Source organism: Hemicordylus capensis, chromosome 2, assembly GCF_027244095.1.
Source record: "Hemicordylus capensis ecotype Gifberg chromosome 2, rHemCap1.1.pri, whole genome shotgun sequence".
NCBI lineage: Eukaryota > Metazoa > Chordata > Lepidosauria > Squamata > Cordylidae > Hemicordylus > Hemicordylus capensis.
The window spans coordinates 162,626,364-162,652,793 of NC_069658.1; the positions used below are offsets into that span (position 1 = coordinate 162,626,364).

At 44.9% G+C, this 26,430-nt stretch overlaps 1 protein-coding gene and 1 long non-coding RNA gene across 2 annotated transcripts; one reads left to right on the top strand and one right to left on the bottom strand.

The window, feature by feature from the left end:
* Positions 1–3,453: 3,453 nt before the first annotated feature.
* On the bottom strand, positions 3,454–18,363 carry LOC128341846 (uncharacterized). Its single transcript, XR_008314613.1, has 3 exons — positions 18,302–18,363; positions 14,059–14,127; positions 3,454–3,516 (listed from the first exon to the last, which is right to left on the bottom strand). It is a non-coding gene; the product is annotated as an uncharacterized LOC128341846 (long non-coding RNA).
* Positions 18,364–19,496: 1,133 nt separating this feature from the next.
* LOC128343702 (uncharacterized) lies at positions 19,497–26,071 on the top strand. The gene is made up of 10 exons (XM_053293138.1): positions 19,497–19,536; positions 19,629–19,659; positions 23,228–23,442; positions 23,589–23,629; positions 23,910–24,002; positions 24,148–24,227; positions 24,597–24,687; positions 24,989–25,075; positions 25,731–25,835; positions 26,023–26,071. The coding sequence occupies exons 1-8, from the start codon at positions 19,497–19,499 to the stop codon at positions 25,028–25,030; spliced, it is 633 nt and encodes a 210-aa protein (XP_053149113.1). The 3' UTR covers positions 25,031–25,075; positions 25,731–25,835; positions 26,023–26,071.
* The last annotated feature ends 359 nt before the right edge of the window (positions 26,072–26,430 follow it).

The following is a 26,430-nucleotide window of genomic DNA, read 5'->3' on the forward strand; positions in this document are numbered from 1 at the left end:
GGTGATGGAGTGTGTGGTGGCGTCCCAGCTGCAGAGGGTCTTGGGTGATACGGATTATCTGGACCCTTTGCAATCTGGCTTCCGCCCCGGGTATGGGACTGAGACTGCCTTGGTCGCTCTAGTGGATGACCTACGCCGGGAACTAGACAGGGGGAGTGCGTCCCTGTTGGTTCTGCTGGACCTCTCGGCGGCGTTCGATACCATCGACCATGGTATCCTTCTGGGCCGCCTCTCGAGTATGGGAATCGGAGGCATTGCGTTGCAGTGGTTCCAGTCCTTTCTTGAGGGGAGGGTCCAGAAGGTGCTGCTGGGGGACTACTGCTCGGCCCTCTGTTGTCTTGTTTTTATGCTTGTTTTATATGTTTTTAGCTTGATGTTTTTATTGCCTGATGTTTTTATTGCTTTTATTGTATGTTTTAATTTTTGTAAACCACCTTGGGGTTTTCTTTTAACGAAAGGCGGTATAGAAATGTAAAAATAAAAATAAATAAATAAATATGTATATTGCTACTCTTAGGGATTCAACTTCCTTCCTCTCTCTCCCACTTCCTACCTGCCCATCTACCTTGCAACATGGCAAGCCTCTCTCCCTGCACCATATGTGCAGAGAAGATGCAGAATCCATCTGCATCTAGCTAGATAGATAGGAAAGTGAGGAGTAAGGATCTCTAATCTATCTAGAATGGAGTTCCTTAATAAATGCCTTTTATATTGATTTGAAACTATGAATTGGCTCCAAGTTATTTTACTCTCTGCAAACACACATTCTTAACTAAATCTGCTGTGTTGTGCCTCTGTGCACTCTGCTATAATGAGAAAGGGATTCTCTCACCACAGAGAATTTCCAACAAGTATTGTAAGCCTGATGGCCTAATATGGAGTTGTACTGCCGGACTACTTGGCTGGCTTGTTGTGAATGATGATGTGTTCAGATGTATCAAGCTTTGGACAGACACCATCTTGGGTCCGTCTTGTCTTTGGGAGCTATCCCCTAGATGGCCACTTTTTAAACTCTGCAGCGTTCAATAAAGCTTCTTGGAACTATAAAGTTTTCTCCTCTGTGGTACATACAAAATTGTCTATCATCTACCAAGTAGATAGTAACATGTTAGTTAACAGCTCCTAACTACCCCTCTACATGCATTCCAAATATTAAAGTACCCCCCACACAAACACACACAATTTGTGGAACAAATGCTGGGATGAGGAGATGTATGAACTTTCATCTCTGTTGTGGGGTGGACTTGGGTGAATTATTCTCCAAATCGTCTGTAATGTATGGTCGTTTGCTCATGCTTATCGTAGCAGGAAGGCAAAGGAAACCTAGGAGAACCTCTTCTGTGCTGGACTGGAGACACTGATGTTTTCGGGGAGGGAGGGGTGTTAGTAGGAACTGTATATACCATCAGAGACTACACTGCCACAGCTTCACTTACCTCAATCTGCTCGAGAAAGAAGCTGCTCCATTGACACAACGTATAATGCTATAAAATTCTGTCTATGCTGCTGGATATATCAAGTTCAGATGAAGAAACATGTCGTGCAATAATTCGTTTGAGAATGAGATGCAAAATCCAGCTGCCCTGTGAACAGGGGCATGGCAAATTGAAGAGGGCCCTGGCTAAAAAGTGAAGATGGGCCCCGGCCCCTGCCCCTACCCCCACCCCACCCCACCTCTTCTTCAGAGAGGCATGAGCGGGAAAGCAAAGGACAAGCTGTCACCAAGGCCGGTGGGTCCCTCTCCTCCTGGGCTTCAGGGACCTTTGTCCCCCATTGTTCAATTGTAGCCACGCCCCAGCTTGAGAATATTTTATTGAAAAAACAGGATAGAAATCATGCTTCTAGACAAAGACCTTTAGCTACACTAAATATGTCTGTGTTGGATGTCTGCCTGCCTTACACTTAAAACATCTCTTCATTTATGAATACCTTCCCACCAAAACACTAAACACACTTAAAAAAAAAAAAGTTTGTAGAACTCCAGATTTAAAAAAAAATCTTTGTCAGGCTGAACTGCAAAAGTAGGAAACACTTCATAAAATGGCAGCCTGTCAATCAAATGCAGAAAAGAAGCAAGAGGTTGCTGAAAGGAGAAATAAATGTAAGAGCAGCATTGAACCTAGGTAAAAAAACAAGATTCTTTTTTTTTTTTTTAAAGTAAGATTGGTCGGGGTGGGGAGAGAGATTAAATTACATTTCTTCATCTTATCTGACACACTCTAGTTCAGGCCTGCACAACTCAAATGACCTGGTGGGCCGAAACCAACCGTGACTTGTTTCATGGGGGCTGAGGTCAATTCCGAGGGTGCTGATTATTAGAGTAACACTTAATATCAACCAATCAACTGAATTAAAGTGAAATGAATTAAAAATGAATTTAAAATTAATTTAATCAATATTTAACTTTTGATGTTCTGGCAGGCCAAGATTGATTTAAATTAATATGAAATAAGTTAAATTAAAATTCATTCTAATAATATAAAGATGATACAATCTGTACAAAATACATAATAAAATGCATTGTTCTTCCTTTCCACCTCTGCCAAATTATCACACAAAACATGGAACACTTTTAAGGTGGGGGGGAGAGAACCTCTTCTCATAATTTTGGAAAAGAATGGAGAAAGGGAAAGAAAGATGGAAAGGATGCAGCAGGAGGCTTGGCCGGAGAGAGAGAGAGAATGGAGCAGTCTAGGAGAGAGAGAGAGAGAGAGGGAGAGAGAGAATGGAGCAGTCTTGGTGTGTGTGTGTGAGAGAGAGAGAGAATGGAGCAGTCTTGGTGTGTGTGAGAGAGAGAGAGAATGGAGCAGTCTTGGTGGGGGAGAGAGAGAAAGACTTAAGAGACTTAAGAGCAGACCCCAGCCAGAAAGGTAGCTGTTTGGATGAATGGCAGTGGATGGAGGTGTGGGTGTCTGCTCTGAGGGGCCTGTGGTGGTGGTGGTGTCGCTTTAAACAGGGTGGGCAAGAGAGCCCTCTGATTTCTCAGACAAACAGATAGAAGAACATGAAGGGTGAGGTTTGAAAGAACCATTACTACTACTACTACTACTACTACTACTACTACATATATTCCACATTTTGACACAAGTTTCCAAAATAGTTTATGTAATAATAATAAAGAAAGGTAATAATAAGAAGAAAGAAAGATGGATTCCCAGTCCCCAAAGTGAGAGAACAATCTAAAAAGAAACATAAAATAGACACCAGCAACCATCACTGGAGGGTTACTGTGCAGGGGGTAGAAAGAGCCAAGTGCTCCCCTCCCCTGCTCAATGAAGAGAATCCCCACTTTGCCCTCCACTTGGGGTCCTCTTGCCCAGTTGGCAGGAGATGCCCCCAAGTCCTGAAGCAACCTCTAGGGGCAAGAGGACCAATGGCCATTGCTGAGGCTTATGACACATCCTCTAGGGGCAAGAGGACCAATGGCCATTGCTGAGGCTTGTGACACATCCTCTTTTATGACACTTCCGGGGCTCAGCTGCTCTTTGTGGGTGAGTTAGGCGAGGTGGAGAGGAGCTGGAGAGATAGAGAGGAAAGAGAGTGTTAGAGAGTCCGTTTCTGTTTGTCAAATTTATTTATTTATTTATCCATCCATCCATCCATCTATTTATCCATCTATTTATTCATCCATCCATTTATTTATCAATTTATTTATTTATTCAGTGTTACAGTTAGTGTTAGTGTTATATTGTTGTTTGTTGTTTGTTTGTTTGGGGTGGTTTGGGGAGGGGTCTGGGGGGGAGGGAGGGACAGTCAGCTTTTAGTAAAAGGAGGGATAGTTAGTCAGGGGGGAATAGTTAGACAGGGAGGGAAATGGGGGAGAAGATGAGGAAAGACTTCTTTGCAAAGTAAGTTGGATTTCATCACAGCTTTGCCTGTCTCCCTCTGTTCCTGGGCCAGGTCTGACTAGAGTCCCCTGCCCACCCAATTAGGAAGGGCAACAGCTGTGAAGACACCTATTGTGATGTGCTCCACAGATGTCCCAATTCTAGGGGAGAATTTGAATCCACCCCTCATTTAGCTGGATGAGAACAGAGCTCAGAGAGGAGGTCTGGAGATGAGTGTTTTTTAAAGTCTAAAACAGCAAGGGTTTGTTTCAAAGAAGTTACAAACTTAGATAGAAAGCCTGCACCCTGTACTAACTAGCTCATGGGGAGGGAGGGAGGGAGGGTACCAGGAGTGTCAGCCCATCAGATGAAACTCAGAGATGGACAGAGCAAGTGAACAAGGGGACAGTCCTACACTCTCTGCCTCTGTTCCTAATCTATGAGTGCTGAGAATTGATGGTTATGCAGTCACATTTCCAACATGGGTCCCATCAATCTATTGGTCCCATCATGTCTCATCAAGTGTGAAGACTGTAAGATAAAATTCAATGTGGGGAGAGCTGGTCTACCAGTTGGTGTTCTGGGAGGACTAGTCTAACCATTAACCCAATTGGTAGACCAGCTCTCCCCAGAAAAATGGTCCTTGACATAGCACTGTTTTTCTGGGAAGACCTGCTCTACCAATTGTTCTAATGGGTAGACCAGCTCTCTGTGGTTAAACAGAATCGATTTGAGAATCCAGTGCCAACTTCTAGTATGCCGTCCACACCCAGCAGCAGTGTCATTGCCACTTCCGAGTCTGGCAGCATGGTGTCCCTAGCAGCGCCAATGCAGCCGGCACACCAGTGTTAGTTGCAAGTGAAAAGTGACTCCTGGCTAAGGCACTGGCCTTCACTTCATCTTGTGGCGGCATACTCCCAAAACCCATCCCAAACATGATGCACGATGGTGCACCTCTGTCATGCCCCCCCCCATTCTTTTCTTTTCTTCTTTCTAAATGAAAAGGTCCCAGTTGCCTCCACCTTTTCCCTTCCGGGAAGGAGCTGCACCCCTGAGCTCTTTCATGGTCCTTTTCTATACCTTTCCAAGCTCTAACATAAGCTTGGTGCATTGGGTTGAGCAGAACTGCACACAATGTCTCTGCACCAATGCGTTTTGGCAGCTGTCTCTACTTAATTCCTCAGCCGGAAAGAAGACAATGCAATAGCTGGAAACATATTAGACTAATTGTCTCGCTGCCCCGGCTGTTCTGCAATCCTTCCCTGTCCCATTGGCCCCCTCTCCTCCAAATGTCTGCTTAAAGGTCTCTTGCTCACCTTCTCTCCGCTCTCTTCTAGGTTGCGAAGGGTCTGCAGCTGCTGCAGGGAGCTGTTTCAAGCCTCCCCCTCATGTGATTCCATCACCTGCAAGTCCCCCAGATGGAGGTTCTGGCAGAGGAGGAATCGGATGGGCCCTCTCAGGCTCCCCTCCAACTCTGTCTTCTCCGCCAACTCCATGTTCTCCAGTTCCACAAGGGGATACCAGGCATCTTCGGGAGTCACCATCGGTGAGGAGGTGGCTCAAAGGAAAGCACGGAGCAAACCATGTCCACATGAAAAATTCTGAAAAGCTGAAAAGCTGGGTATGCTCTCACCAACAGAAGTTGGTTCAATGAGATTACCTCACTGACCATGATTCTTAGGAACATAGGAAGCTGCCATCTAGTCAGAGCATAGCTCCATCAAGCTCAGTATTGTCTACACAGCCTGGCTGTGGCTTCTCCAAGGTTGCAGGCAGGAATCTCTCTCAGCCCTATCTATCCCTTTGCCCTGCAAGATCTTCGCGGGAGGGAGGAGGAGGGAGAGTGAGTGGATAGCAAGGGAGAGAAAGGGAAATAGATGCTTTTAGGCAGCAATCACATGGTGATTTTAAGCATTACTTTTTCTTCCCAATCTGTCCAATTACCCCCCCCCCCCCCAATTTTCCCTTAATCCCATATTCAATCCCCAAAATGTTTACTGTATCTGCCCACTTCAGTTTGGACTCTGGGGCCCCTTTGTCTTTACATTCAGAGATGGGTAGGCATGAGAGTTGCTGATGTCCGGGGTCCATTTTAACAAATACACTTTTGTCAGCATTTGATTCTGAGCCCGAGATCTTGCCATATTCCCAGAAGAGGTCCAGTATTACAGAGATTTCATTTTCATTCGATAACAGTAATGTAACATCATCGGCATGAGCTACAAATTTTACCCTAAACTCAGAGTACGGTTCTGAGTGGACAGGTGGTTCGGCTATCCAGCAGCGGCAGATGCCCAGGACACTCCAGGGAGTGACTCGGCTGCTAGAGCCAGCCGGCAATTGCGGGGGAGGCGGGCGGGGTGAGGGTGACGGGGAGGCCGAGGTCCAGGTCTCCCTACTGCCGCTGGCCTCTACTCCGCCGCCGGCCTCCGCCACCAGTCTGGGCCCTTGGATGGATGGCCCCGGCCGCCGCTGCCTCTTCTCGGCTCCTTGCTTCTTCTCGGCCTGCCACTCTCCTGTGGCCTCGGCGGCCGGGCCGGGCCCGCCACCCTCTCTGTTTCCCCGCCCCAGTCTCCGGCCGGGCCGCCTCTGTCCCCCCCGTGACTTCCTCTCCTGGCCCTGTCAGCCCTTGTCCGCTTCTCTTCCTCCCAGCCAACATGGCCGCCTGGTGCCTGCGGCCGTTTCTCCCTTGGCCGTACTGGGCATGCGCTCTGCACATGCCCAGAACGGCCGAGGGAGACACGGGCACAGACACCGGAGAACATGGGCGCACACCCAGGGACTTTATTATATAGGATATCCCAGAAAGCCTTTGCCTTCCTGCAAGACCACCACATATGGAAAAAAGTTCCTTCACAGTGTCCACATTTCCAGCATTTGTTTGGAACATTTTTATACAGTAATGCTAATTTTTGGGGTGTCAAATACCACCTGTAAATCATCTTATAATCATTTTCTTTTAAAGTATAACATGCGGCAAACTTTAAATCCATTTCCCATCGTTTTCCCCAAGCTGCCATATCTATATTATGACCCACATCTTGAGCCCATTTTATCATAGTCGTTTTAACCACTTCATCTCTTGTCTCCTCCAGAAGCAGCAGCTTGTACATCTTAGAAACTAATTTTTCAGCATTTTCACACAGCTCCTTCTCAAATCTCGACATTTGATCCTCAAATCCAACTTTAAGATCCTTCTTATAGATTTCATTTAACTGATGGTACTGAAACCAGTTACTAACCAGATTTTGTACTTCAGTTAGGTTTTTTAACTTACAACCCTTTTCTTGGAAACAGAACAAATCCCTATAGGTACCCCATTCAGGTTGCATATTGATCTCTTTACATGCTAAAGCTTCAATTGGAGATAGCCATCATGGAGTTTTAAATTCCAACCATTTTTTATATTTTACCCACACTCTCATTAGACTCCTTCTCACATAGTGATTAAGAAAATCTTTATGCACTTTACTTTTATCATACCACAGATATGAATGCTACCCAAACCTTCTATCAAATCCTTTGATTGAGAAAATCTCATTCATCTCATTCATATACCAGTCATTTGGAACACGGTCCTGAACACTGACATGGATAACATGGAATAAATAGTTAGTAGCTCAAGTTTCTCTTCTTTGGAGTAAAGACTTGGCAAACTTCTCCAAAAACATGCTAGTTATACTTTCGTTTATGCTCACGTTCCACGACATCTGTGCTTTGCTTCCTGTTTTTAAAAAGAGAAAAAACTCATTTTCTCAAAGAAAATGTTTAATTTTTCCTTCTTTATTTCTCATACTGATAGCCTGCTCTTCCTCTAAGGACTTCAGTGCAGAATACAGGGTTATTCAACTTTATCCTCACAACAATTCTGCACGAGAGATTAGACTGAGAGGAAGAGAAATTGACCAGGGTGCTTTCCAGAGTACACACTACAAAAGTGTCACTACTGTTTGTTAAGTGTGCTTCCGTACTGCCTGTCTTTCAACACTGCAAATCCTGTGCTGTCAGAATTGTGCCATTCACATTTCCGATGACTTCTTTAGGATTTTATCCTTCTGTTTTAGTCCTACAATGTTGCATGTGCATCACAAATAAATAGCTGTATTTTCCCGTTGTAGGAGGGTTGCGCAAGCTATTTTCATTTTTTAAATGATCCTGAAGCCGAAGCATTTTACTGCTGAACAGAGTGTCATCTGGAAAGCTCCCAGGGCATTTTCCAGTTTCCCGCTGAACAGCAGTAGTTGACTTCAGCTTGGCAAAATTGTTTTCAACTCGTAAATAGAGGTTGTTGCGCAAAACCAACACTAGGGGGAGGAGTCTTTTCTAGCTTGCACGAAACTTTTGCATCGGGAAAATACAGCTATTTATTTACAAGGTTGTAGCGCTGTATTGCAAAGAGAAAACCTGAAAGAAGGCTGTTGGTGATGCACCCTACTCACAGAGTTACGTTCCAGTACCCCAGTGGAAATGTAAGAAGACTCCAACACACAGGCAAGGATTTAAACTGAAGAATATATTGTAGAAAAAGCACTCACATGATATTGCAGCTCAGTAAGTCCATTTACACATAGATATAGATATACATCAGGCACATGGATACAGAATGTACATAGTTCAGCCGGGTGGACCACAGTGTAGCAGCATCTGCCACTGTGGACACTCTGCTCCTCTCTGGGCCTCCTTCTTATACTGGCCTTGGCCAATCACTGCAGATCATTACTCAGCATCTTGTAATTGGCCTCACATGTTGTTAGTCACTAATCACAGTAATTACAGTGACTTACTATTTTCACCTGAAAGCATATTACCACAACACCTTACAGAGCTATATCCTGACACCCCTCCTATCTCTTTTAGGTGTTGTGCAGGCCCAGCTTTTCACATATTCCATTATGCTTCACTGCACATAGGGGTTTCGTCATAATGTCTGCTAGATTATTCTCAGACATACAATATTCCAATTTCACGATTTCATTATCAACAGCATGCTTCACATTCTGAAACTTGATATCAATATGTTTACTTCTATTCTTTACTTTTTCCATTTCTGCAATCTGTATGCAGGTCTGGTTGTCTTCATACACAGTAATTGGATAATTCACATGTTCATCCAACTCATTTAACATCTGTTTGTACCATGTCAATTCTGTACACAGATCAGATAATGAAGCATATTCTGCTTCTGCTGTGGATGTCGCGATACTATTCTGCTTTCGCGTCTTCCATCCAATTAAGCTACCACCAAGCAATATGACATATCCTGTGGTGGACTTTCTATCTTGTACATTGCCAGCCCAGTCACTGTCCACATAGGCTTCAATTTTTAGGCTTTCATCAGGTTCCAAGTGCAACCCCTTGCTCATTGTACCTTTTAGTTATCTTAAGACTCTTTTAACACCTACCCAATGTCTTTGCGTGGGTTTGGTGGAATATCTGCTTAAGATATTTACAGCTGTCGATATGTCAGGCCTTGACCACTGGGCTAAGTACAATAATTTCCCAATTATAGATTGATATAGCTCCACATTTTCAAATGGTTCACTTGTACAACTGTCTTCATTTAAGAAACCAGTCACCATTGGTGTTTCTACTGTTTTACACTGCTCCAAGTTACATTCTGCTAACATCTGTGCAATCTTATTGTCTTGTATTAGTATGTACCCCTCGTCTGTATGCTCTACATGCATGCCAATATAGGTTTGAATCAAACCTAAACTTTTGAGGGTGAATACCTTGCCAAGTTCCACCTCAATTCTCTTTCTTTGTTTTTCCATCATGCACGAGCACTAACAAGTCATCAACATAGACCAATATTACTGTTCTATTGGTTCCTGATCCTCTAATATACATACAGGGGTCTGCAATGCTCTTTTTATAACCCAGATGTTTCAGTTCTTTATCTAGACAGTGATTCCAGTTATGAGCTGACTGCTTCAGCCCATATATGGCTCTCTTTAGTCTGTACACCGCGTTAGGCTCATTGCTTTCGTAGCCTGGTGCTTCTCTCATGTACAAAACCTCATCTAGCTCAGCATTGAGGTATGCGGTTTCAATATCATAATGGTATACTTTAAAACCTCTCTGCTTAGCCGAGCTCAAACATATTCTCACTGATTCCCCTCTAATGGTAGGAGCATAAGTTTCATCATAGTGTATGAACATGCGCTGCATAAAGCCCTGTGCTACTAGCCTCGCTCTGTAAATCACCTCTCCACTCTGTGTGATTTTCTTCCTGTATATCCACTTGCATCCTACAGCAACTTCACCTTTTGGTAATTTCGTAGGAACAAACACATGAAGTTTCTCCATTGCCTGCATTTCTTTTTTCATAGCTTTCTCCCATTCTTTTTTCTCACTTACAGGCAGCTTCAAAACTTCCCAGTATGTCATGGGCTCCACTAGCACATGTTCTATTTTGTTTATTTTAAATCTTTCTGGGGGTATTCCTTTTGTTTCCCTTTCAGACCTTCTAGGTTGTACATCCTCATCTGACGCTACCTCTTCCTCATCCTCTGATTCAGAGTGTGCCTCTGTTTTAGGGAGAGTATTATCGTGCACATGTTCCCAATTACTTTGTTCAGCAAACTTGGCCGAACTGGATATAACGATCCTATCTTTGTCTAGGAATCTATATCCTTTGGTAGCTGGATCGTATCCTACAAACCTCAGCTTCTTGGTTTTGTTCTGGTTCTTTCTCCTTAACTGCTTGGGAATATGCACATAAGCATAGCTCCCGAAAACACGCAGATGTTTAGCAGATGGTTTCTTACCATATAACATGTAATAGGGGCTCTGCTGAATTGCAGAGCTCCACAGCCTATTCACAATATAGTTAGCTGTTAAAATTGCCTCCCCCCAGAGCACTCTTTCAAGGTTGGCATCCAGGAGCAGGGCATCCTTCATGACTTGTAGTAACCCGTTTCTCCTCTCAGCCACCCCACTCTCAGCAGGGGTGTATGGATTGGTTTTTCTGTGCGATACCCCAATATCTTTCAACCAAAATTGGAACTGATGAGAGAGAAACTCAGTTCCTCTATCTGTATCTCAGCAACAGAAAGCAACAAATTTTCTTTCCACATAGGTAAACCATTCTTTAGATCTGGCAAATACCTCTTTCTTGTCTTTTAATAGGTAACAGAACCCAAATCTGGAAAAGTCATCAACAATAACCATAGCATATTTGGCCCCTCCTTTAGTTTGACTCAGTGGCCCTATCAGATCAGCATGTACCAATTCAAATGGCCTTTTGGTTACTCTATTACTCCTTTTACTTACTGAAAATACCTTACTTTTGGCTTGCTTACAAATAGCGCAATCAAGGTATTTAGTACACTTCTTTGTATCACAGCCCTCTGCAAATTCAGGCATTTTACTTATTGTGGAAAAACATGCATGACCTAGCTTTCTATGCAAGAGATGAATACACCTGTCTTGAAAAGGTATATTATCATGCACAGCTGAGGCTGCTTCATTCTGTTCTAAATAATATAGGTTATTATGCATTTTTCCTTTTGCTGTCACTTTGCCATTTTTTGTTATTAGGCATTCCTTATTGCTGAAACTCACTTTGTATCCAGCAATATCTAAACGAGGAACGCTGATTAGGTTCTGCCTAATGCTTGGTACACATAAAGCATTTACTTCATCACATAACTCTGGAATACATACTGTTCCTTCCCCCATAATGTCCGAACACTTGCCATTAGCCAGGCTCACGTGTTTGCTGGTAGCTGGCCTCAGTTCTGGACAAAGTTCAGGATCCACGTATATGTGTTGAGAACATCCACTGTCTATTATCCACTCTGAGCTACTCACATTGTCTCTCTCGCGTATCAGGTTCACGTGACGACCGCCTCTTTGTTGCTGAGTTCCTTTTCGCGCTGCAAGCAATCTCTGCTTACAGTCTCTTTGTAAGTGTTTACAGGAACCACATTTAAAGCACCTCCTCACATTCTGGACGCTTTCAGCCTCCTCACGACCTGAAGCTTTCCAGCTGTCCATTCGACGCTCTGCTTTTTCTTCTTGTCTCTTTTCCTCCTCCAGCAACCGGGCAGATAGCAGATCTACAGTTAACTCTTTCTCATCCAAAGCCTCCAGGGACATAACAAGTGTGTCCCATGACTCGTTTAAGGAGGACAGAATCACAAATGCCTTGTGACACTCTGTTAAGTCCATCCCTCACTCAGATAGTTCAGAAAATGTTGCAAGCATATATTCCAGATGCTTTCCCAAGGATTCCGTGGCTCTTAATTGCTTGCGATATAGCTTCCTAGTCAACATGACCTTGGAACATGCAGTCTTATGCATAAACAGCTCTCTTAACACATTCCAACATTCCAAAGCTGTATCGAGGCCTCTCACATGAACCAGCAGGTTATCCTCCAAACATAACACTATGCTGGCCAACGCCTTCTCATCCAGCCTTTGTTCTTCAGCATCTGGTTCATCGGGGGGTTGATCACAGCTCCCCACAAACCTTCTTTCCGCAGGTACATTTGCATTTTCAGGCTCCAAGCCAAATAGTTCATCCCGTTTAACTTGCTTACTGGGATGTAATGTGTTTGTCCACACCTTACTCTTCACATTACTAGGGGTACTCAATCCTTCTTCTCCTGCTTCATGTTTCATCACAGGGCGCAGCGGAAGCGTGCTGGGCCCATAACCTGTTGGTGATGTGCCCTACTCACAGAGTTACATTCCAGTACCCCAGTGGAAATGTAAGAAGACTCCAATACACAGGCAAGGATTTAAACTGAAGAATATATTGTAGAAAAAGTGCTCACATGATATTGCAGCTCAGTAAGTCCATTTACACATAGATATAGATATACATCAGGCACATGGATACAGAATGTACATAGTTCAGCCGGGTGGACCACAGTGTAGCAGCATCTGCCACTGTGGACACTCTGCTCCTCTCTGGGCCTCCTTCTTATACTGGCCTTGGCCAATCACTGCAGATCATTACTCAGTATCTTGTAATTGGCCTCACATGTTGTTAGTCACTAATCACAGGAATTACAGTGACTTGCTATTTTCACCTGAAAGCATATTACCACAACACCTTACAGAGATATATCCTGACAAAGGCATTGGAGATGTGGACGGCACCTTGCTGACAGCGCAGGGACTGCAATGCAGAAACCCAGGCAGTGCGGAAGGACAATTAATGGACATGTAGTGACACTGTTGTAGTGTCCAGTCTGGAAAGCATCCGGGAGGCTTTTTAGACAGCAGGCCTTACCACGAGGCTTTACTGCAAGTTGGGGGCATAACGGATATGCCGATGCAAGAAGAGGATTTTTTAACCCTGGACATAAACCAGGCTAGGTTCCAATATGGTGGAAAACCCCTGAATGGTGTGTGAAGTGCCCTCTGAAATATTTCAGGCACTTTGGGTTAATCGGGCCGATATGTGGCCGCACACTAACCCTCCCAAAGTGAAGATGCTCCCTGAAAAAGCTCTTGCTGAAGGTGACTCAGCAAGCAACTTGATAGAGCAGCAACTTAAACCAGGTCAATTTGATCCAGGTTAATCACTTTTTCCACTATACCTGACACCAACCCGATGGCATACATTACATTAATATATATTTTAGGGGCATAATTGGATTGTCTGTGGATTGTTGCTTCATTTTCTGAATCTAGCTAACTCAGTTTGTGCTGTTTGTAAATATATGGCAGTGCCAGGAGTATTTCCTGCATTCCCAAGAGTAGAATGCAGTAGTTCAGAAATGTAGGCCCAGTAATGAAATGAAATGAAGATGCAGAGACAGTCACAAGCTTTGCAGGCTCACACGCATAGCTGGCTCAAAATTCACCACTTTAAAATTGCTTCCCTTGTAAACACAAAACAATCTTATGTAGATTTAACGAAGTCTTTATTCAGAAACAACTCCATTTTCTCCTTCTCCTTTCCCTCCTTTTTGTTCCTGTCCCCCCCCCAACACTCCCGCAGGATCGCCACTTGGACAAACGTCTAATTAACAAAACATAACCATGACTAGATAGAATCCAAAAGATAGTGAGCGTTCTTATTCCACTAGATTCTAAACATCAAGTATTGGGCCATTAGGTTTAATTGGGAAGAAAACAAGAGGTACAGATTAGTTTTCTTTTGCTTGTGACAGCTAGGAGTTTAGGAGCTCAATGCTGGAAACAAAAAGCAACTCCAATTATTAAATAATGGGAAAAATAATAGCTAGGGTATTATTAATTTCTTGAAATTTACCTCTTATGTAGAAGGGTGGATAAGAAGGAACAACAATAATCTCAATGTGTTGAATAGATTTCTCTTAGACTGGAATAAAAACAGAAATATGATGAAATATAGATCGGAAGAAAGGATGACATATTAAGTGGGGTAGTCATATATTTCTGGTAGTAGAATATTGAGACCTATATTGTTTCAATTGTGTAATGTTTTCTATTCTTTTCTATTTCACAATAATGTAACACATGAAATTAATCAAGCTGACATACTCAGCAAGGAATCACCAGTGCTGTTGGGAATTCCCTCTGGTAGGAGAAACCCTTATTCATGATAACAGAGTGCACAGAGGCACAACACAGCGGAATTTGCTTAGGCATGCGTGTATGCTGAGAGTAAAATAACTTGGAGCCAGTTCATAGTTTCAAACCAATATCAGGAGTATTGATTAGAGAACTCCATTCTAGATAGGAAGAGATAGGATCTTGATCTATCTAGCTGGATGCAGATGGATTCTGCATCTCTGCACACATGGTGCAGGGAGAGAGGAGCTTGCATGTTGCAAGGGAGAAGGAAGGGAGAGAAGGGAGAGAGGAATTAACAAGGCAGGCAGGCAGGAAGTGTCCCTGAGAGTAGCAATCTCAATTCCAAAGAGATAGTGTCAGAGCAGTAGAGAAGGGATGACCAATATCTTTACCCTCTAGTCCTCTGACTCACTAGTCTGTCCTCCATTGTCTTTGAGGCAAGGGACAGTGCAAAGTCCTTCACTTCCAACAAGTGCAGTGAGAGGTAACAGCACTTCTCAGCTAAATATCAGTGCAGTTGGGAAGCGGTCGTTGGATCAGGGGCGGAGCCACCATTGAGCGAATGGATTCGAAGAACCCGGGCCACCACCAATCAGGGGCCACACCTAGTGTCCCAGCCACACACCCCGAGTCTGACTTCAGACGTGGCCCTGTTTGCGAACTAGGGAAGGGGAGGGTGTCAAAAGAGCCAAGTGGGTAGGAGGTCACGGCTCACAAAGGGTTAACTTCCACTCCTTGCTCCCGATAGACAGGAAATCTCAGGTGATTTTCAAGTAGCTCAAGTCCGTCCCCCTTCTCCCAGCATGATCAGGTGTGATTCCCCAGTTACGACTGTTGCGTTTCATGATTGGGCTGCAGGTGTAGATGGTGATAATCTGAACAGGGTTTTGCAGCGTGTGTGGAGGGGTGATATGGAAGATAACGTGCTTTAGAATCCAAGGGAAAGTGTGGTATGCAAGGACAAGGCAGTCAAGTTGAATCAGAAATACTGCATGAACTAGAGATGATTAGCTTATCCCACTCATAGCATGTGCACCCTAGGATTTTATTGTCCCAGAGTGCAGAGAGGTAGTTAGGATTAGGGATTCGCATGGAACCGTGGCGGGGCAGTTCAAAGGCGGCAGGGGTGCCGCTTTAAGAGCGGGGGAGGGTGCACTTACCCTTCCTGCCACTTCCCCCCGCCGGCGTCCTTTGTTTAGAAAGCTAATCGAGGCGGCAGCATACCTCCCTGTCACCCCGTTGGCCGGATATGGCTGGAAGTCCCTGACGTGCCTGCACACGTGGGCGTGTGTGCACGCTGGTGCATGCAGGCACATCAGGGATGTCTGGCCAACGGGGGCAATGGGGTGGCAGGGAGATGCGCTGCTGCCCCGATGAGCTTTCTAAGCAAACTACTCCGGCAGGAGGAAGTGGTGGGAGGGCTGAGTGTACCCTTCCCCACTCTTAAGGCGGCACCCCTGCAGCCTTTGAACTGTTACCTGGGAATCTAAGCATTTCATATTGATCTCTATGTATTGATCCTAGGGTATGTTGTTAATGGAGAACTGAGCTCTTGCTACACCATTTGGATGGTAGCTGAAGAGAGTCCCCTCCATCTTGTATTCCTGAACATATGTCAGTGGGAAAGAATCTGCGTAGTATGCTTTGGTTCTCATACTAAGCAGACCTTGTAACCTGCAACATAATATGTATTCTCTATGCCTTGCTTTGTTCTGGCCTGCTGGTCAGGAGAGGTGATGATGCTGGTATCTGAACTGCCTCCTAGAGGCTGCATAAGCACTCCTTTAACAATGGTAGTATTGTAAGCCTGATGGCCTAATATGGAGTTGTACTGCCAGACTACCTGGCTGGCTTGTTGTGAATGATGATGTATTCAGATGTATCAAGCTTTGGACAGACACCATCTTGGGTCCGTCTTGTCTTTGGTAGCTATCCCCTAGATCAGTGTTTCTCAACCTTTTTGGAGTCAAGGACCGCTAAATTCTTTGTGTGGAGTTTCAAGTACCACTACGTTCTTCGTGCAGTTTCTGGACCAACAGTTAGTAAAGTAACACTTAATATCAATCAATTAAATCAATAAAATTAAAGTGAAATTAATTAAAATGAATTTAATCAAAATTTAACTTTTGAAGTTCTGGCAGGCCAAGATTAATTTAAATTACAATAAAATAAATTCAATTAAAATGCTAATAAAATAAACACAATACAATCTGTACAAAATACATAATAAAATGCATTGTTCTTCCTTTCCACCTCTGCCAAATCATCACACTTAACACAGAGCACTTGTAAGGGAAAAAATAAGAGAAGTTTTTATCTTAATTTTCGATAAGAAGATTATACTTTGATCCTTCACCACACAGGCTTTTATAAGAAAGAGAGAAGTGAGACTGGGAAAGAAAGTGGGAAAGAATAGGGCAGGCTTGGCTTGAGAAAGAGAATGGGGCAGGCTTAGCGAGCGAGAGAGAGACAGACAGAGAGACAGAGGGATAGAAAAAGGGGATGGGGCACACTTGAAGGGGGAGAGAAAGAGAAAGAAAGAGAAAAAAACTAGAAAAGAAAGAGTTTGAAAGAGGATAGGTAGGTTTGACTTGAGGGAGAGAGAGAAAGTTTGAAACAAAACTGATGGAAGAACCACCCCACCGCGCCGTACCTCGCTCTGCTTGCCACTTGCCTTCCCCTGCTGTGAACCTCCATGTCTTTTTAAAAATTCCAGTGCCAGCCAGTGTGCAACTGAGGGGATGGCTGGGGATGGCTGCCGGGTGGGGGCAGCCAGGGAGAAATAAAAATTTGATTACACAACCCTTTATGTGAACTTTGGTTGAAGAGCTGTATACAAATATTCATGGTACTTATGATGGCGGGCACTTCTATGATTGCAAGGTTGGATTGATCCAACCTTGTAATCCTGAAAGCACTCACCATCATGCTTCGAGCTCTTCCCATTTCAGACATGCAATCACAGGAGCACTGGCCATCACGAGTAGGGCTCATCAGACATGCTCTGCTGTACGGACAAGAGGTGGGGTGCATAGGTGATTGATACAGTAGGGGTAGGACTTCCTCCCCCTTTCGGCTGCTAGAAACAGCTACAGTGGTGCAATTATAGTATCTGAATCGGGTGAATGACAGTGTCAAATGTGCAATACACACTAGCAACTAGCAACTCTTGAACCAGAGTTACTTAATCCAATTTAATAATGTGAATATTGGTTTAGTGAGCAAAATATTGTTGGCAGAAAGGAAGCAATTCTAAAAATGCTTAGGGCCATAAGGGTTGTATCCAACTGATTCAAACATATCATATTATTATTTCAGCAGTGAAAAAAAAATCTTTTTAAATAGTGGGAAAATATGAAAAGCAAAATTCCGCAACATATAGTAATTTTGTACAGCAAGCTTTGGTTTTGCAGAATTTCTTCTTCTTCTTCCAGCAATGGGGTGGAGAACAGAGCTAAATAGTACACAGCTGCCAAACATATCTGACCAGTGGAAATTTAAAGCAGCAATTTCTAGGATTTCACCAGATTTTGCCTACCCAACTTAGCAGCCGCTGTCCCCGTGATTCTTCTCAAGGGAAATCTTGCCAATCAAACCCAGTTTTAGGCCAGTTCCTAAACGGCTGCGCCCGCCCCTTTCTCTTCATGGATGCAACAGAGAAAAGAAGATCTATGGGCAGCAGACCCTCTCGTTGTGACTTAGCTAAAAGATCTCCAGGGAAAGGAGGAAAAAGCAAGGAGAGCTCCCTGCCTTCTCATTGCTAGCCTCCCCACCTTCCCTGCTTGCTTTCTGAGCAAATAAAGGCTCAGGAGGGGGGTGCACAAGGAGAGGGAGAAAAGGACCCCCTGTTCGAGCGGCAGCATCTGGGAGTCTGTCTTTCTGCCCGTCCTAGGACCTGACTGGAGAGAAAGCCGAACCCTAAAAAAGGGGTGGGAAAGGGAACAAAATCCTCCTCTTACCTTGCCTACCCCAACGCTCATCGGTTCTTTCGCCAGCTGCACGCTAGTGGAGCTGGACCCCCAGGTCCCCACGCAACACCATCTCATCGTGCCAGCCTCGTCACTACTGCTGCTGCGTCCAGACTTCCCGCTCCACCTTCCCTTTCTCAGCTCCCGCCCAACTGCTGACCTGAGCCAAGTAAGCCTCACAGAATACACGGGCGCTTTGCAATTGGGAAAGTGACGCCGGGCTGCAGGGCAGGCCACGGTGTCACTCCCGCTGCGAGGCATGCCTGCGCAGTGAACTGTATTAACTGCCAGACTCGAAATTGGGAAGCGACGCCGGGCTGGAGGGAAGGCCACGGCGTCGCTCTGGTATCCACCGCCCGCCGCCAGGGGAGCCGGGTAGAAGGACCACTGGACAGCTCACACACACCCATGGCCATCTGCTCGGCCGCGAAGCGGCTGGAATTGGAATAGCTTTTTTAAAAAACATGGAGCTTTGCAGCGGAGGGTGGGGGAAATTCCTCAAGTCGCGGACCGGCACTCAACTCGTCGTGGACTGGAACCGGTCCGCGGATCAGCCATTGAGAAACTGTGCCCTAGATGGCCACTTTGTTAACTCTGCAGCATTCAATAAAGCTTCTTGGAACTATAAAGTTTTCTCCTCCTTGGTATGTACAAAATTGTCTATCATCTACCAAGTAGATAGTAACCTGTTAGTTAACACCGCCACAGTTCCTAACTACCCCTCTACATGCATTCCAAATATTAAAGTACCCACACACACACACACACACACACACACAAAATTTGTGGAACAAATGCTGGGATGAGGAGATGTATGAACTTTCATCTCTGTTGTGGGGTGGACTCGGGTGAATTATTCTCCAAATCGTCTGTAATGTATGGTCGTTTGCTCATGCTGATCGCAGCAGGAATTGCTAGGCAAAGGAAACCTAGGAGAACCTCTTCTGTGCTGCACTGGAGACACTGATGTTTTTAGGGATGCGGAGAGGGAGGGAGGGAGGGAGGGATGTTAGTAGGAACTGTATATACCATCAGAGACTACACTGCCACAGCTTCACTTACCTCAATCTACTCGAGAAAGAAGCTGCTCCATTGACACAACATATTATGCTATAAAATTCTGTCTATGCTGCTGGATATATCAAGTTCAGATGAAGAAAAACGTCGTGCAATAATTCGTTTGAGAATGAGATGCAAAATCCAGTTGCCCTGTGAACAGGGGCATGGCAAATTGAAGAGGGCCCTGGCTAAAAAGTGAAGATGGGCCCCTGCCCCTGCCCCTACCCCACCCCCCTCTTCTTCAGAGAGGCATGAGCAGGAAAGCAAAGGACAAGCTGTCACCAAGGCCGGTGGGTCCCTCTCCCCCTGGGCTTCAGGGACCTTTGTCCCCCATTGTTCAATTGTAGCCACGCCCCAGCTTGAGAATATTTTATTGAAAAAACAGGATAGAAATCATGCTTCTAGACAAAGACCTTTAGCTGCACGAAATATGTCTGTGTTGGATGTCTGCCTTACACTTGAAACATCTCTTCATTTATGAATTACTTCCCACCAAAACACTAAACACACTTCTTTTAAAAAAAAAGTTTGTAGAACTCCAGATTTTTAAAAAATCTTTGTCAGGCTGAACTGCAAAAGTAGGAAACACTTCATAAAATGGCAGCCTGTGAATCAAACGCAAAAAAGAAGCAAGAGGTTGCTGAAAGGAGAAATAAATGTAAGAGCAGCATTGAAGCCAGGTAAAAAAAATTCAACAAGATTTTTTTTTTTTAAAAAGTAAGATTGGTCGGGGTGGGGAGAGAGATTAAATTACTTTTCTTCATCTTATCTGACACACTCTAGTTGGTGTATGAATTGTTTAAGACAGTGCCTCCTTAGAACAAGGAAAGTGGCTATTCTAGGCTGCATTGTGAAGGCTCCTTTGCAATTGCAAGCAACACAGGCAGCTGTGGCACTATAGACGAAGGAGGTTACAGCATTCAGGAAGTGACAGGAAGAGGAGGAGGAGGAGGAGAGAAAGAAAACAGGAGGAATCCACTAGCTCTTCGAGGCAGTTCTGAAGGAATGCAGCGTATTACTTTCTTCAATTTAAACTATTTGCTCACTAATCCTAATCCGGATGTTATTCATATCGTGGCCAAATATTGTTATATAATATGCCAAATGCGTATAAATGTAGTCTGATTTTATATTACCATCTTATTATTGTTATTATCATTATTATTTTAATATTGTTGTATTGCTGGTCTACGACCGAAATAAAGTTTACTGCTTACTTTCTTCAATGCACTATCAAAACCTACCCCAAAGACTCAACCCTAAGTGCGTCCAAGTTTTATTGATGGTTGATTTAATTTGTTTTATATGATGGATAGTTGTTGGGTTTTAATTGTACACTGCCCAGAGATTTTATGTAGGGTGGTATATACAGATGATAAATGAATAAAGAAAGTTCTGGAACCCTGTAGACTTCCCCCATAGAAATCAAAAGGAACAGTCATCTGCTCTCACTAAATGAGTGGCAATGGTTCTTGGTATGCTAGCCATATCTGTAATCATGGGGAAAGTTAACATCTCAAGAGCCTGAGGGGAACAGTCTTAATGCTTAAGCAGAACCATTTGCTACTGTGTTGGGGTTTTTTTTAGAGGTGACCCTCGTTATTCGTGGGGTTCCGTTCTAACCTATAGAGAACGGAACCTTACCCCTATGGGAATCTAGCAGCAGCCACCAACCTGCTCTACACTGCCTCCTGGTGGGCACATGAGAGCATTGCCACACTCTGGAAAGAGCAGAGGACAGAGCCCGTGGGGGGGAGGGGGAGGGGGGAGAAAGCTAACAGATGTGTGTCCCAGTAGATGTGAATGGGTGTCAAGATGGCACTGAAGGAAGTAGTCTTTGTGTCTTGCAGAAACAAGAGCAGACCCCAGCCACAAAGGTAGCTGTTTGGATGAATGGCAGCGGATGGAGGTGTGGGTGTCTGCTCTGAGGGGCCTGCGGTGGTGGTGGTGTCTCTTTAAACAGGGTGGGCAAGAGAGCCCTCTGATTTCTCAAACAGATAGAAGAACATGAAGGGTGAGGTTTGAAAGAACCATTACTACTACTACTACTACTACTACTACTACTACTACTACATATATTCCACATTTTGACACAAGTTTCCAAAACAGTTTATGTAATAATAATAAAGAAAGGTAATAATAAGAAGAAAGAAAGAGTAATACAAAAGAAAGAAAGATGGATTCCCAGTCCCCAAAGCGAGAGAACAATCTAAAAAGAAACATAAAATAGACACCAGCAAACATCACTGGAGGGTTGCTGTGCAGGGGGTAGAAAGAGCCAAGTGCTCCCCTCCCCTGCTCCATGAAGAGAATCCCCACTTTGCCCTCCACTTGGGGTCCCCTTGCCCAGTTGGCAGGAGATGCCCCCAAGTCCTGAAGCAACCTCTACAGGCAAGAGGACGAATGGCCATTGCTGAGGCTCGTGACACATCCTCTTTTATGACACTTCCGGGGCTCAGCTGCTCTTTGTGGGTGAGTTAGGCGAGGAGGGAGGAGGCAAGGTGGAGAGGAGCTGGAGAGATAGAGAGGAGAGAGAGTGTTCGAGAGTTCGTTTCTGTTTGTCAAATTTATTTATTTATTTATTCATTCATTCATTCATCCATCCATCCATCCATCCATCCATCCATCCATCCATTTATCCATCTATTTATTCATCCATCCATTTATTTATCAATTTATTTATTTATTCAGTGTTACAGTTAGTGTTAGTGTTATATTGTTGTTTGTTGTTTGTTTGTTTGGGGTGGTTTGGGGAGGGGTCTGGGGGGGAGGGAGGGATAGTCAGCTTTTAGTAACAGGAGGGATAGTTAGTCAGGGGCGAAGAGTTAGATAGGGAAGGAAATGGGGGAGAAGATGAGGTAAGACTTCTTTGCAAAGTAAGTAGGATTCCATAACAGCTTTGCCTGTCTCCCTCTGTTCCTGGGCCAGGTCTGACTAGAGTCCCCTGCCCACCCAATTAGGAAGGGCAACAGCTGTGAAGACGCCTATTGTGATGTGCTCCACAGATGTCCCAATTCTAGGGGAGAATTTGAATCCACCCCTCATTTAGCAGTTGGATGAGAACAGAGCTCAGAGAGGAGGTCTGGAGATGAGTGGTTTTTAAAGTCTAAAACAGCAAGGGTTTGTTTCAAAGAAGTTACAAACTTAGATAGAAAGCCTGCACCCTGTACTAACTAGCTCATGGGGAGGGAGGGAAGGAAGGAAGGAAAAAGGGAGTGTACCAGGAGTGTCAGCCCATCAGATGAAACTCAGAGATGGACAGAGCAAGCGAACAAGGGGACAGTCCTACACTCTCTGCCTCTGTTCCTAATCTATGAGTGCTGAGAATTGATGCTTATGCAGTCCGATTTCCAACATGGGTCCCATAATCTCTCATCAAGCGTGAAGACTGTAAGATAAAATTCAATGTGGGGAGAGCTGGTCTACCAGTTGGTGTTCTGGGAGGACTAGTCTAACCATTAACCCAATTGGTAGGTGCACCTCTGTCATCCCCGCCCCCATTCTTTTCTTCTTTCTAAATGAAAAGGTCCCAGTTGCCTCCACCTTTTCCCTTCCGGGAAGGAGCTGCACCCCTGAGCTCTTTCATGGTCCTTTACTATACCTTTCCAAGCGTTAACATAAGCTTGGTGCATTGGGTTGAGCAGAACCGCACACAATGTCTCTGCACCAATGCATTTTGGCAGCTGTCTCTACTTAATTCCTCAGCCGGAAAGAAGACAATGCAATAGCTGGAAACATATTAGACTACTTGTCTTGCTGCCCCGGCTGTTCTGCAATCCTTCCCTGTCCCATTGGCCCCCTCTCCTCCAAATGTCTGCTTAAATGTCTCTTGCTCACCTTCTCTCCGCTCTCTGCAAGGTTGCGAAGGGCCTGCAGCTGCTGCAGGGAGCTGTTTCAAGCCTCCCCCTCATGTGACTCCATCACTGGCAAGCCCCCCAGATGGAGGTTCTGGCAGAGGAGGAACCGGATTGAGCCCACTCTGGCTCCTCCTCCAACTGTGGCTCCTCCGCCAACTCCGGTTCCTCCGCCAACTCCACAAGGGGGCTCCCAGGCATCTTCGGGAGTCACCATCGGTGAGGAGGTGCCCCAGGCTCCTGGGGAATGGTTGGGACTGGGGGTGACTGTTTGAGGAGGGTGGGATAGCTATTGCTTAGCAAACTGGCAGATTTGTGGACCTTCATTTAAAATTGAGGGGCCTGAATGTCTTCTTCCCTTCCAGAATTGAGCCCTGCAGCAGAGAAGATAAGAGAACGAGATAAGGTAGGGTATCATGGAGTAAAGGGCAGCCCTCCACAGAGCCCAGGTCATTTCTGTGAGAGGCATTTGCCCCATAGGGGATCTGGGAGCACCCACCCTCTGCTCTGATCCCTTTCCCAGTTCTGCTGCAGTCTCCCCGAGAAGCAGCAGAATAATCCATGGAGGGGGTGGGTTCTCAAGAAAGGACTTGAAGCAACCCACAAAGGATGGGTGTCTGGTCCATTTCCAGGAAGTCACAGAGAAGTCCATCCATCACTAACCACTCAATGCTTCTAATTTTCAGGTCATCCTCTGGTGGACAACCTTGCTGAATTCCATTGTGGAGAGAGTGCATGACGCTGAGTCCTGGTGGGAGTATCCAGTGGAATTCGACAAGGTGATGGCTGTGAAAGCCGTTTTCTCTATGTAAACCACTTTGGAAACCTCTGTTGAAAAACAGTGTGAAAATGTTGTTGTTGGAGCTATCCCAATGAAGTCCATGGGTACTGATCAACTCTCCTCTGCTCTTTACCTTCTCCCAGGAGATAATGGAGGATGTTACAGCGCATCCGGACCCTGGCTCCTTCTTCAGGAAAACCCTGGACACCGTGACACTGCTCAGGTAGACTCATAGTGATTAGGGATTAAATCGGAGGGGTCTGTGTCAGGAAAGGGCAGTGGCAAACTAGACAAGATCTGTAACTGGATCTGCCCCTTTTAAAAAGATGACAATGAATTCTAAGGGGTTTTGTAAAATCTTCTTAAGTTATAAGGCTAGAGGTAGATAAGGCTAGAGGTAGCCTTACCTGCAACAGGGCCTCCCGAGGCATGGATTGGTCATTTTTGAAAAAAGAGGAGAAACTATCACAGAACAACCGTTTTTACGCTTGCTTAGTTGCCCTGTTCCTCTTCTCTACATGAGCTTCCCTTGGCTGAATCACCAGCCCTGCTCACACTATGAAATCTTATATTCCCCTCTCCCCACTTCCAGGAAAATGAAGACGCCGTTGCCCCAAGCGCTCCGGTCGGCAGTGCTGCACGTGGCGGTGTCCGGGGCCAACTACCTGGAGCCAGGGACCCAGGTAAGTTCTCCTTGAGCTTTTTCCTCCTGTGGCACAGACTCCTGCTGCTTCTGCTCCTGGGATCCTTGAAATGGTTTGACTGCCTGCAGAGGTTCTTCCTTACATTTCTGAGATATAACGTGCAAGCTTTTCTTCCAGGATCATTGTGAGTGGCCTTTCCAACTTCCAAATATCCTGGTTTTTTCTCGCCCCAACTGGAATCAAACACGATACTGCCATAAGTATGAGTGCTTTTTCAGTATTGTGTTCTTAAGACAGGTTGTCTTTCCTACTCATGACTGATCTTCTCTCTTCCCCCTAGAATGAGACCTTTCACTGTCTCCAAAGGATGCTTAGGGGGTAGCTGGAGGAGGCCCCCTCGGCTCACAACTTGGCCAGCATCTTGAAGGTAAGTGCAATTTAATGTGTAATGTGCAATTTGATGAGTAATGTGCCCTATTCGGACATTAGGGAGTACATGTGTATAGGTGTCTGAACACTTGGACGTGATTTTGTGTGCATGACTGTAGTTGCATTCCTTTAAAAAGTGCACCTTGGTGGAGGCCCCTCCAAGGCATGGTCCAGATGGGAAGTTTCTTGCAGTGCCTGCCTTCCACAGCCTATATGTATAGCTGTTCTTGTGTACGGTTCTGCACCTGTGCACTGTCCACTCATTGTCCAAGTGTTGAACATCAGGTGTGAATGGGGCTTCTGTCTTCATCCTTTCAGACATCTGCACCTGGTCTGAAAGAAAGAAGCAGCAGACCCCATTCTCTTTGTTGATTTAGAGTATTTCTATGCCACTTCCCAGTTAAAAGGAAACTGGCTGAGAAGAAGGAGAAAAACATCAATCCAATAAACAACACTTCACAAATATTTATGATCTTTTAAACTTAATTTTGGGAGAAGTTTGTACAGGAAGAGATCACCCTTAAAATTGTTTGGGCCGTCAGTCAATTGATATTCCTGTAATGGGGCCAATTCCTTCCGGGCTTAGCTCTCAGTCGCATGGCCAGGGATTATATAGGCCAGTGCAATGACTGAGCTGCTCTTTCAACCCACAGGAGCTCTGCAGGTACATCAGTGCTAAGGAGCCCCAACTGAAGGCTCTGGGCCAGGAAGCCTGCAACTGCATTCTGAGCCATGCTGCCAGCCTGCCAAGTTTTGATGTAAGTCCCCCTCTGTGGACATGACTTGGCTATTCTTCAAAATCCTCTGGGACCCCTGTCAGGTTCCAGGTTCAGAAGAAGACCTCCTATTGGTCTCTGGTCACCCTGGGGCTGCCTTTTGATACTCATAGAGATGGGGGGGGGAGTCCAGATATTGAATAAATAAAATGCATCTCTATTTCTACAGATGACAACACTGAAGGATCCTTTGCCAAAAGAAATAAAGAGCAGCATCCAAGGTAACCTATATGCACGAGTCCCTCCTTCCCTCTTATCAAAGTCAATTCAAATAAGAAAATCAAGTTTTTTCTCTTCTCTTCAGACAACCTTGTCTTAGAAGATTTTAACAAGGAGGAGGAGTTTGATAAATGTATGAGAATCAGAAAGGAGAGAGTGGGAATGATTGAATAGCCATTTGATATAAGCCAGAGAAGCCTGTTTTGTTTTGTAGGTTGAGAGATATGCTTTTCATAAGAAAAAGCATAAGAAAAATAACTTGTGTCCACAGCACAACAGCTAAACAAAGGTTGGTGCAGGGAATTGTCCAAGATGTGTCCTCCAGTTGACTGTATCTTGTAAATGTGGTTTTTACAAC

Excerpts from the sequence above, each read along its gene's own strand:
- LOC128343702 (XM_053293138.1), top strand. The coding sequence starts at position 19,497 with ATGAGATGCAAAATCCAGTTGCCCTGTGAACAGGGGCATG. Across the intron at positions 23,630-23,909 it reads AGATAAGAGAACGAGATAAG|GTCATCCTCTGGTGGACAAC; the intron begins GTAGGGTATCAT and ends TCTAATTTTCAG. Across the intron at positions 24,688-24,988 it reads ACCTGGAGCCAGGGACCCAG|AATGAGACCTTTCACTGTCT; the intron begins GTAAGTTCTCCT and ends TCTTCCCCCTAG.